General features: G+C 39.1%; 1 protein-coding gene across 1 annotated transcript in view; it reads left to right on the forward strand.

Annotated features, from left to right (window-relative positions):
• The window catches only part of LOC132401784 (putative ferric-chelate reductase 1), a 53,699-nt gene that overhangs the window by 28,625 nt on the left and 12,291 nt on the right, over positions 1–12,783 (forward strand). Inside the window, exons 10-11 of the mRNA XM_059983986.1 lie at positions 7,948–8,063; positions 9,735–9,821. Of these exons, the coding sequence (XP_059839969.1) occupies positions 7,948–8,063; positions 9,735–9,821 (203 nt within the window). The remainder of the gene's footprint in view (positions 1–7,947; positions 8,064–9,734; positions 9,822–12,783) is intronic.

Below are 12,783 nucleotides of genomic sequence, written 5' to 3' on the forward strand. Positions count from 1 at the left end.
GAGGCACAGCGACAACTCTCTGATACCTCCTCTTATTTACCCCTTGATCATGACCCCACTAAGGAGCACCAGGCCATTGTCTCCTATACCATCACTGACTTCATCAGCTCTGGGGATCTCCCATCCATTGCTACCAACCCCATAGTTCCCACACCCCACACTTCCCGTTTCTACCTCCTACCCAGGATCCATAAACCTGCCTGTCCAGGTAGACCTATTGTCTCAGCTTGCTCCTGCCCCACTGAACTCATTTCTGCATACCTTGACACTGTCTTCTCCCCTCTTGTTCAATCTCTTCCCACCTATGTTGGTGACACTTCTCATGCTTTGAATTTTTTCAATGATTTTAAGTTCCCTGGCCCGCACCGTCTTATTTTCACCATGGACGTCCAGTCCCTATATACCTCCATTCCCCCACCAAGATGGTCTCGAAGCTCTTCGCTTTTTTTTTGGATTCCAGACCTAACCAATTCCCCTCTACCGCCACTCTCCTCCATCTAGCGGAATTAGTTCTTACTCTCAATAATTTCTCCTTTGGCTCCTCCCACTTCCTCCAAACCAAGGGTGTAGCCATGGGCACCCATATGGGTCCCAGTTATGCCTGCCTTTTTGTTGGCTTTGTGGAACAGTCCATGTTCCAAGTCTATACGGGTATCCGTCCCCCTCTTTTCCTTCGCTACATCAATGACTGCATTAATTCTGCCTCTTGCATGCATGCTGAGCTCGTCGACTTCATTAACTTTGCCTCCAACTTTCACCCTGCCCTCAAATTTACCTGGTCCATTTCTGACCCTCCCCTTTTTTGATCTTTTGGTCTCCATCTCTGGAGACGGCCTATGTACTGATATCTACTATAAGCCTACAGACTCTCACAGCTACCTGGACTATTCCTCTTCCCACCCTGTCTCTCGCAAAACTGCTATCCCCTTCTCACAATTCCTCCATCTCCACCGCATCTGCTCTCAGGATGAGGCTTTTCATTCCAGGACAAAGGAGATGTCTTCCTTTTTTAAACAAAGGGGCTTCCCTTCACCCACCATCAACTCTGCTCTCAAACGCATCTCTCCCATTTCCCGCACATCTGCTCTCACCCCATCCACCCGCCACCCCACTCGGGATAGGGTTCCCCATATCCTTACCTACCACCCCACCAGCCTCCAGGTCCAACATATAATTCTCCGTAACTTCCGCTACCTCCAACAGGATCCCACTACCAAGCACATTTTTCCCTCCCCACTCCCCTGTGCTTTTCACAGGGATCACTCTCAACGTGACTTCCTTGTCCACTCGTACCCCCATCCCTTCCCACTGATCTCCCTCCTGGCACTTATCCTTGTAAACAGAACAAGTGCTACACCTGCCCTTACACTTCCTTTCTCACCATTCAGGGCCCCAGACAGTCCTTCCAGATGAGGCGACACTTCAGTATAGTGTGGTATACTGCGTCCGGTGCTCCCGGTGTGACCTTTTATATATTGGTGAGACCTGATGCAGACTGGGAGACCATTTCGCTGAACACCTATGCTCGGTCTGCCAGAAAAAGCAGGATCTCCCAGTGGCCACACACTTTAATTCCACATCCCATTCCCATTCTGATATGTCTATCCATGGCCTCCTCTACTGTCAAAATGAATCCAAACTCAGGTTGGAGGAACAACACCTTATATACTGGCTGGGTAGCCTCCAACCTGATGGCATGAACATTGGCTTCTCTAACTTCCGTTAATGCCCCTCCTCCCCTTCTTACCCCATCCCTGACATATTTAGTTGTTTGCCTGTGCTCCATCTCCCTCTGGTGTTCCCCCCCTCCTTTCTTTCTCCCGAGGCCTCCCGTCCCATGATCCTTTCCCTTCTCCAGCTCTGTATCACTTCTGCCAATCACCTTTCCAGCTCTTAGCTTCATCCCACCCCCTCCGGTCTTCTCCTATCATTTTGCATTTCCCCCTCCGCCCACTACTTTCAAATCTCTTACTATCTTTCCTTTTGGTTAGTCTTGATGAAGGGTCTCGGCCCGAAACGTCGACAGTGCTTCTCCCTATAGATGCTGCCTGGCCTGCTGTGTTCCAGCAGCATTTTGTGTGTGTTGTTGGGAATAAAGGGAGCCTTTTCTGGTTGGTTGCTGGTGACTAGTAGTGTTCCACAGGAGTCTGTTGGGACTGCTTTTTATGTTGTATAAGGAAGCAGAAGGGCTACAGAAGGTCTTAAACAGATTAGGAGAATGGGCAAAGAAGTAGCAGATGGAATAGTGTCAGGAAGTGTATGATTATGCACTATGGTAAAACAAATGAAAGGCTCGACTACTTTCTGACTAGAAAATACAAAAAAAACTAAGGTACAAAGAGACTTGTGAGTCCTTGTGCAGGATTCCATAAAGTTTAATTTGCATGTTAAGTCTGTGATGAGGAGGGCAAATGCAATGTTAGCATCCATTTCAAGAAGATTTGTACATAAAGCAAGTATGTAGTGTTGAGACTTTATAAAGCACTGGTGAGGCCTCGCTTACAGTATTGTGAACAGTCTGGGGTCCCTTATCTTGGAAAGGAAGCACTAAAACTGGAGGGCATTCAAAAAAGGTTCACAAAAATGATTCCAGGATTGAATAGCTTGTCATATGAAGAATGTTTGATGGCTTTGGGCCTGTATTAACTAGAATTCAGAAGAATGAGGGGTGACTTCATTGAAACCTATCAAATGGTGAAGGGCCTTGATAGTGGATGTGGAGAGGATGTTTCCTATGGTGAGAGAGTCTAACACGAGGACAAGGCTTCAGAATAGAGAGGCATCCTTTTATAATGGAGATGAGGAATTTCCTCAGCCAGAGAATGGTAAATCTGAAAATCTTTGCCACAGGCAACTGTGTATTTAATGCAACGGTGGTAGATTCTTGGTTGGTCAGGGCATGAAGAGATTCAGGGCAAAGGCAGGAGATTGGGGCAGAGAGGAAATTTGGATCAGCCATGATGAAATGATGGAACAGACTCTAGATCAAATAGCCTAATTCTGCTCCATGTTTTGTATGTCTATTCATCATCGCCTTTGAATTGGCCTGCAACACTGGTATTATCAATAAGCCAGTGTAGAATGGGGTGTTTAAGCACATCGCCTTGTGATGCCTGAATGCTAATAGAGATTGTGGAGGAGATGTTATTGCCAATCAGAACTGACTGATGTCTGCAAGTGAGGAAATTGCACCATCTCGGATCGCAAGACACTGCAGCAGATGGTGAGGTCAGCTGAGAAGATCATCGGGGTCTCTCTTCCCGCCATCATGAACATTTACACTACACGCTGCATTCGCAAAGGAAACAGCATTATGAAGGACCCCATGCACCCCTCATACAATCTCTTCTCCCTCCTGCTGTCTGGGAAAAGGCTCTGAAGCATTCGGGCTCTCACAACCAAACTATGTAACAGTTTCTGCCCCCAAGCTATCAGACTCCTCAATACCCGAAGCCTGGACTGACACCTTGCCCTACTGTCCTGTTTATTATTTATTGTAATACCTGCACTGTTTTTGAGCACTTTATGTAGTCCTGTGTAGGTCTGTAGTCTAGTGTAGCTTTCTCTGTTTTTTTTTTCGTAGTTCAGTCTAGTTTTTGTATTGTTCATGTAACACCATGGTCTTGAAAAACGTCTCATTTTTACTATCTACTGTACCAGCAGTTATGGTTGAAATGACAACAAAAGTGAATTGACTTGACTTGATTGACTTGAAAATGAGGATCCAGTTTCTCAAGGAATTATTGCAGCTAAGGTCTTGAAGCTTGTATTTTAGTCTTGAGGGTATGATGGTATTAATCGCTGAGCTGTGGTCATTAAAGAGTATCTTGAGGTACCTAATAAAGTGGGCACCAAATGAATACTCATGGTCTTCTACTGTAGCCAATCCACTTCAAGATTTGACAAGCTGTTATTGAGAATGCTCTTCTGCACGCTACTGTTGTAACGCATGGGTGTTTGAGTTGCTGCTGCCTTCCTGTCAACTTGAACCAGTCTGATAATTCTCCTTGACTTCCTTCATTAACAAGGCACTTTCTTCTACAGAACTGCCAATCACTGGATGTTTGTTGTTTTTCAAACCATTCTCTGTAAGCTCCAGAGACGTGAAAATCCCAGGAGATCACTAGATTCTGGGATAGTTCTAGAGGACTGTAAAATTCCACATGCCACTCCACTGTTTAGTACGGGAAGGAGGCAGAAGTAAAGAAATTAAGTCAGTTAGCATAACTTCAGTGGTTGAGAAGATGCTGGAGTCCATTAGTAAGGATGTGATTTGGGGGTATTTGGGGCACCTGATAAGATGGTCCAAAGTCAGCATGATTTTCTGAAGGGGAAATCTTACCTGACAAATCTGTTGGAATTCTTTTAGGAAATTCAGGGGTATGGATAGGGTAAATGAAAACAGGCTTTTTCCACTGAATTTGGGTGAGACTATGACTAGGGCATTGGTTAAGAGCAATAGGTGTAATATTTTGAGGGGAACTTCACTCAGAGGGCAGTGAGAATGTGGAATGAACTGCAATGCAATTGTTGGATGTCGGTTCAATTTTTAACATTTAAGAAGTTTGAATAGGTACATGAATGGGAGGGTTGGAGGAATGGAGGTCAATGGGACTAGGTTAAATAAGGATTCAGCACTGACGGGATGGGCTGAAGGGCCTGTTTCTGCGCTGTACTGTTCTACGACACAAAATAATAAACATGATAGATGGAGAGTCAGTATATGTTTAATTGGATTTCCAGGAAGTCTTTGACAAGGTGTCACTCATGAGGCTGCTAAACAAGATAAGAGTCCAATGTATTATGAGAAATATCCATGCTAGAATCTAGCATTGGCTTACTGGCAGGAGACAGAGAAGGAATAAAGAGGGCCTTTTCTGGTTGGCTGCCACTGACTAGTGGCATTCTGCGGGGGCAGGTGTTGGGCGCATTTGCATTGAAAATGATTTGCATGACAAAATTGATGGCTTTGTGGCCAAGGTTGTGGAAGATGGGTGGAGGCACAGGTAGTTTTGAGGAGGAAGTGAATCTGCAGAAGGTCTGGGATAGATAAGGAGAATCAGGTAGAATATAGTACAGTGATGTGTATTTGGTCAGACTGCACTTGGAGTATTGTGAACAGTTTTTAGGCTCCTTATCTAAGAAAAGATGTCCTAGCATTGAAGAAGGTCCGGGGAAGTTTCCTGAGAATGATTCCAAGAATGAAAGGCTTAAGGTACAGTATTGTGCAAAAGTCTTGGGTACATGTATATAGCTAGGGTGCCCAAGGCACTTGCACAGTACTGTTTCACCCAAATGTTTACCAATATTAACAAAAACTTAGGGTTCACAGTGTGAAGGAAAATATTGAATTAAATATTTTGATAAACAGAGGGTTAATATTGTCTTTTTTGAGTATGGAAACTAGATTGCAGCTTAGTTTGTTATAGATATGGCCTTGGCTTTTAGCAGAGACGATTCATAGAATAAATGCCTGCCTTATAAGAACCAGCCTCAATGAGATGGGACAAACTGTCTTTAACAAGATATTTTTAAACTTTGGCTGTTGCTATGGGTATAGCTTATCCCAAAGGAACTGCATGTGAACCTAGCTTATCTTACGTAATTCACAAGGGAATCAAGCAGACTTTGCTTTTGCAATCAATTTGTATGTGTATAAAAGGAGCTGTGCTCTCTGTATGTTTGGAGTTCAAAACCCACTGTTAGTGGTTATACTCACATGATATCGTGAATAAAGTTCTCTTTACTTCAGTCCGAAACTGGTGTTTTTGAGTAATATCTCTTAACAGATCTGGCGATGACGAAGGCCTGACGCTCACACTGTCAGTGAGCCACTCTTGCCTTATTCATGAATAAAGGTATTCTTTAGTCACTTCAAAGTCTGTATCCAATTTATTTATGACCATTTATATTAAATATTATGGTCATTTATATTAAATATTTATTTAATTGAATTTCCTTAAATTAATTTCCTGAACAGCTATTTGTATTATCAAACAGGTTAACCTAATCGTGGTCAGAGAGTGTAAGGTTCAATTGCAATGGTTGTAAAGTCGAGAGAGTGCAAAACTTTTAATGAATATTTAAGTAACTTTAGGGTCCATTGCAAAACATTAATCAATAGATTTATTGCAGTTATCAGTTGGTTCATAGTTTCCATTGCTTGGGAACAGAATAAACATGTCTTTGACCATTTGCTTAATGAGTTAAATTCTGAGTAATGCAGATTATGCTTCCAGAGATGGCTTCAAAGCATCTTGTAATAAATGCTGTAAAATTGCTTGATAATTTTTAAATAGGTTTTGCGCTAAATGGTGCATTTTATTACTTTTTGTCAGTTTAAAACTGAGCTTTTTTAAAAAGAAGTGCCATAGTTTGGGTGAAGACTATCCAGAATTTACAGCATTGTATTCACAGTTCACTGGCATTATGTGTGTTGGATCCATGACCTTGGGAATTGATTGTTAAGTGAAAGTTTGATTTAATTTGATTTTTTTAAATTTATCCATTAACAGATATCTAATCTAATTTAATCTACCACTTTAAATATCAAAAGCATTATAGCAAGTTCCTGGTCTCCTACAGTGGACAAATATACATTCTTAAAGTCTTTTCAAAGTCAGTGTGGAGTTTATTATTAGGAGCAAGTACGTGTATGCACAGATGCAATGAAAAACTTGCAGTAGCGCCATGGGCACATTGCAGTAGTCCCAAGAGAAACACAAACATTATGCACTTTTCTACAGGAAAGAACGCTATTAAAATAAATCCCATTATATTTTAAACTGTGCTGATTACGGTTTTGCAAGTCGGTCCAAGAACTGAATGTTTTCAGGGAAGTAGCTGTATTTGAACATGGTGCTGTGGGACTCCAGGCTTCTGTAGATCCTGCTTGATGGTAGCTTTGGGGGTGGGGGCAAAAACAGCATAGTCTGTGACGATCAGTGGATGCTGATTTGACGCAGTACCTCCTGTAGATACTTGCGACTGTGGGGTGGGGGGGGGAGGGCGGAGAAACGTACCTGTGATATAGTGGGCAGAGTCCATTACTTTTTACTGCTTTTATTCATTCATTAAGATTTTTCCTTGTACGGCCTAAAGCTTTGGCAAATCTGAAACTGTAAAGTGGTCTCAGTATTGTAAAGTGGAGCAATGAAGTATAAAATAGAACTGCCAGATGAAGAATCCATTGCTTAATGTTTAACCGCATGGGGATTGGATCCCAATAGATGCTGTTTCTCTAAATGAGAGCAGCCCGAAGAAATGCCTTCAAACTCCTCCAACCCAGATTTAGTCCTGACCATCAGTGCTGTCTGTGTGGAGTTTGCTTATTCTTCATTGACTACATTGACATTCCTATTTTTTTCTGAATCTTGGAAGATGGATGGGTCGGTAAGCTCTCTGTAGCAGAAGTAAGCGGAATGTGGGGAGATGTGATGGATTTAATATTGGATTGTGAATGGGTGACAAAATGTCTGCATGGACTTATTGGACCTTTCTGTGCTTTAATTCTATCAAGTTGTTATTTTCAGGTCTATTTCACACTCTAACTAAAAGCAATTTTGTTCTGACTTGTCAATCAACTGTCAGAAGGTCTAAAGGATTACAAGTCACTCTTGTGACTGGCATATGTCTTGGATGATACATATCCACAATCTATGATGTTATTTATTTTATGTTGGAGCCAAACAAATACCGACCCTTACCAGCTACCCCCAGCAGGTGCTTGGATATGTTGGAACTTAACACAAATGGTACATTTGACTGTATATTTCCATGTACATGTGATAAATCTGTACTAAAACTTTTGGTCAAGGGAGTACACCAGACTTCTCCCTCATTGGAGAAACTGACCCAGAAATAAATGATCCAAAGTTGTGCTATTAAAATGATATATAATAAATTTCTATTTCTATTATTTCATTATTCTTTCATTTCTATTTAAAGGTGCATTGATGTTAATAGCTTGGATGACTACTGGAAGTATTGGTATGCTGATTGCCCGGTATTTTAGGTGCGGAGGAAATACAAAGAAGATCTTTGGCAAGGACCTTTGGTTTCAGGTACAATGTATAGATTTTCTGATTTCAGAATAAGTGTTATTTTACTCCGCTATTTTCCATGTGCTTCACTGCTACCATCTTTACAACTAGAGCGTTGTTTTTTTAATAACTTTGACTTCAGATTTTTTTTTTGGACGTGTTTTGTCGTGGTTACTTGAAATGACCAGGAGACGTAGACAATTCTTCAAGAAGTTTAAACCTTTATTTGCAAACAAAGGCTGAGGCAATCAATGAACTTGTCACCTAAAGTCCACCGAGCTCCGGTGTACAGCATTCTTATCTCAGTTACATTTCGGTTTTATTAGCATACCCAATCAATTTTTAATTGCATATCATCTATATATTAACTAATCAAACGCTCTTGCCTAGCTCTCGGTGCGCCACCGTTATTTCTCTCCAGTTCGCATTGGGGTCTTATTCCTGGCCAAGGTTATTTTTCCAGACAACCTCCCTCACATTACATTTCCTGCTTGTACCATCCTGTCCGCCACTGTTATCTCATACTAAACAAAGGCTGAGTGTAATACATGGAGTACATTTTCAGCTAATTAGTGCTGCTCGCTAAACAGGTGTTCTGTAATTGCCACAGTATGCAGCTAAGAGAGTACAAAGTATCTAGTTAAAACAATACATAGCAAAATGTGTCTAGTAAAATAATACATAGTAATATTCAGTACCTAGAAGGGATTACATAGTATAGTAAATAGCTAGTACATAGTGATTATATTTCAGGTATATATAATGATTATGTCAGGTATATTTCTCAATAGCTTCGGGCTTTTTGAAGTTTGGGATAACTTTTTTTAATTCTTTACTTAATCATTGATTCAAAGTACATTTATTATCAAAGAATACATGAAATGTACAAACTTGATATTTGCCTGTTTATAGGCAGCCACAAAGCAAGAAACCAGAAAGAATCACTTTTTTAAAAAAAACAATAAAGACCAACACCCAATGCGCAGAGAGGAAAATAATCACAAACAATGCAGACAATAGAAGTGAGCACAGCTTTCCAAATCAAACTGAGACCCTAGGCCCAAACCCCTGGAGTGTTGGTCTCATTTCATCATATTAGTGGGGCAAATAGCACAGCAGCCTTACAGCCTCAGTGTAGATACTGGCCAAATAAAATACAAAAATGCTAGAACAGCGTATTGGATATGATGTGCAGAAAACTAATCTAAAGGTATACAGCACAACACAGGTAGATGGAACGCACCATGGCTTACACATTTTCAAAGGTCAAGTATAGACTATAAAGGCTGGATGATACAATCAAAACTATTGTTGACATATCCACAATCTATGATATTGTTTAGGTTCAGGTAAATCAAAGTAAATAAGTTTGGTACACAACAGTATTTAATATCCCAAAAGATCTGGAAAGCAAGAAAAATCAAATCAGAGAATTTAAAATTAGTCCTATTTTAAATTATGGAGGGCCTCCTAGAGGGGTTCTGGAACCTTGTTACCAAATTTCATATGCCCACAAACCTCAGGATTTCCAGCTAGTCACAGGGCACTCTGTTTATCACTGCAAATGCTGTCAGAAGAGTTCTTTCATTTTTATTCTAATTATCGAATCTGAACACTTGCAGTTTTTGTGAGATTTATATCAAGTTATCTAGCATGTAAAGGTAATATAGTTTTTTTTTCTTCTTTAATTAGTTGCACTGGCCTCTGATGATACTAACTGTTGTATTGACAATAATTGGCTTTGTGCTGGCATTCGTCCACGCAAAAGGCTGGAGTTATGTAAGTTTTGATTTTTTAATGTTTTTATTGGTTAAATAATTTGAAACTTTCTTGTGCATGTAATATTCCTTTTTAATGTTTCAGTCCCAAAATCAAAAGTTCAGTTATGAAATGTAATTTCCTCAAAATCTTGCAACATGTATAACAGGCATAATTTTTTTTTTATTGTGACAGTTCTTAAACGAATTTCAACCCTGTGGTGTAATGATCAGTTATGTAGTTTGAGTTAACCATCTCTGTATTGTGATAGTCGATCCTCCAAGATGACACCATTTCACACCAAGCAACATGATTCCATTTCTGAGGAAATGGCTGTAAAACCTCAGTACATCAGCTTAACTGATGTTCAAGGTACTTGCAGTGTGAGGTTGAGTAGTGAGGGTGGAGTTTGAAGATGGCGACGTAAACATCTGCCTTTTAGGCGCTCTTCACTTTTCTAACTATAATCACCCTTTAATCAAATCTTTTCGAATTTAATCAAATGAGTTGATATTTTCGATTGACTTTTTTTTCCTTAAAACTATATTTGATCTAACTTTGCCGAACTTAAAATGGCTACAAGTAAGAAATCGTCTAAGGAGCCTTTATCTATCGATGCAATTTCTAATCTTCTGGACACTAAACTTGCAAGTTTGGAAAGTAAAATGGCAAGTTTGGAAGATAACCTGGAAAGTAAAATAGCAAGTTTGGAAAACAAGCTTACCACGAAAATGTCTGAACTTGAAGGAGCTGTTAAATCGCTTGATACTAAGTTTCAGTCGCAGGCAACGGATATTCAGCGGCATGAAGATAAGTTGGAGACTCTTGAAAAATTAATTGCTGAAAAAGCATGTACACTTGAGGAGTTGGATAAGAAGGTACAATCGACTCTTAAAGTTGTAAATCAGCATAAGTTTAAAATTACTGATCTCGAAAATCGATCTCGCAGACAGAATTTGCGAATTATCGGGTTTCCCGAAAAAATTGAGTCCGGTGATTTAACTGAATTTTTCTCTAAATTACTGTGGGAAATTTTCGGTGATGAAGGTTTGCAAACTAAACCTGTTATTGATCATGCTCACAGAGTTGCGAGGTTTTTGTCTATGACTGATAAACCACGAGCGGTGATTGTTCGCCTTCATTATCCTCGTGAGAAAGAGCTTTTAATTCGATTAGCTCGTAAAAAAGGTATGATTTCTTACAATAACTTCAAATTTCGAATTGTTGAGGATTATTCTTATGAGGTTATGAGAGCCAGAATTGCTTTTAAACCAGTGATGGCAGAGATTTATTCGATTGGACTTAAACAAGTTTTAATGTATCCAGCAAAGCTTAGAATTATGCTGAGCGACAACAGTCAGCAAATTTTTAACACTCCGGAAGAAGCGAAGAAATTGGTTGAAGAATTTCGATCTTCTACTGCAACTTGAACTATGTGTTATGTGGAAGATTTTTCGGAGAGAGGATATCTTTCTATTTTAAGTTTTAACCTATGAAGCTGGGTTATAACTTCTTATTTTGATCTATGGGTCGGGTTTTTTTTTACTATCATCATTGTTTATAGATGTTCTTTTTAATTTTTATAATATCTTTTTTTTCTTTCTGTTTTGGTTATATACGTTTATATTTTGCAATAATGATTTACTTCTTTTTTAAGATGTCGTTTCTTTTTCCCGTAAGATTCTGTTTTTTGTAAGCATTTATTTGTTTGCCTGTACTCAGATATGGGACGAATGTTTTGGATTTTTGGTTTTTTTTATATATATTGTACTGTTTATTACATCCCTTTTTTTAAATCTTATTTTGTCTTTTAACAGATTGCTGAACTCACATTTGTATTTAGTAATATGGCTTTTTCAAAATGGCGTTTCTTCTTCCCATAAGTCTTTGCTTTTGAAACGTCATCTTGTATTTGAGCATGGGATTTTTTTTTAAAGGTATATTACACTTTTAAATTTTGACGTTTATACTTTTTTTATTAATGATTGTTTTATTATATTAGTTTTCTTTTATTCTGATTGATATATATTTTTTTTGCAACTCTATATCTTAATTTGGGTGTTATATAGTTTTCTTTTAATCTTTTTATAGAGCTGCCATCTTGAAATGGGGGTAATATTAGTATTAGATTATGCGCCTGCCGCTTGGCTTTTTTTCGAAGGGTGGGGGGAGGGGGTAGGGATCTTTTTTCACGCTTTTGCTTTTTATTTTTTTGCTTTTAGTTTATGGGCCGACTTTAAATTATTAATATTGTTGAGGTGTCATGTTCTCCGGTTGCTCCTGAATCAATTTTCCTCCTTCCTGAATTGTGGGTTATGTGTCTTTCTAACCTTTTATGATGCACACAACTAATATTAGTATGATGGATAAATCTGTTAACTTTATCTCCTGGAATACTAATGGTTTAAATCATCTGATTAAACGTAAAAAAAATATTTAAAGTATTCCATAGACTGAATGCTAATATTATCTTTGCACAGGAGACCCATATCAGGAGGGAGGATAATCAACGTTTTTTTAGGTTCTGGAAGGGTCAACAATTTCACTCGAATTGTACCGCTAAAATTAGGGGTGTGTCTATTTTTATAGACCCCTCAATATCGTTTACACATCATGAAATTATCTCTGACACACAGGGTAGATTTTTGTTGATAACTGGCTTACTTTTCCATCGGAAAGTTGTTCTAGTTAATATTTATGCTCCAAACTTTGACTGCCCTGAATTTTTTAAACGTTTACTTACTTCCCTTCCTAATCTAAATGAATATATGTTGATAATGGGTGGAGATTTTAATTGTTGTTTGAATCCTTCGATGGATAGATCTAAACCTATTCGTACTCTTCCGAACAGATCAGCCCTACTTATTAATTCATTTATGGTTGACTCGGGAATTACAGAAATATGGCGGTTTTTGAACCCTAAAGATAAAGAATTTTCATTTTTTTCACATGTATATCATAGCTATTCTAGAATTGACTATTT

This window comes from Hypanus sabinus, chromosome 11, assembly GCF_030144855.1.
Source record: "Hypanus sabinus isolate sHypSab1 chromosome 11, sHypSab1.hap1, whole genome shotgun sequence".
NCBI lineage: Eukaryota > Metazoa > Chordata > Chondrichthyes > Myliobatiformes > Dasyatidae > Hypanus > Hypanus sabinus.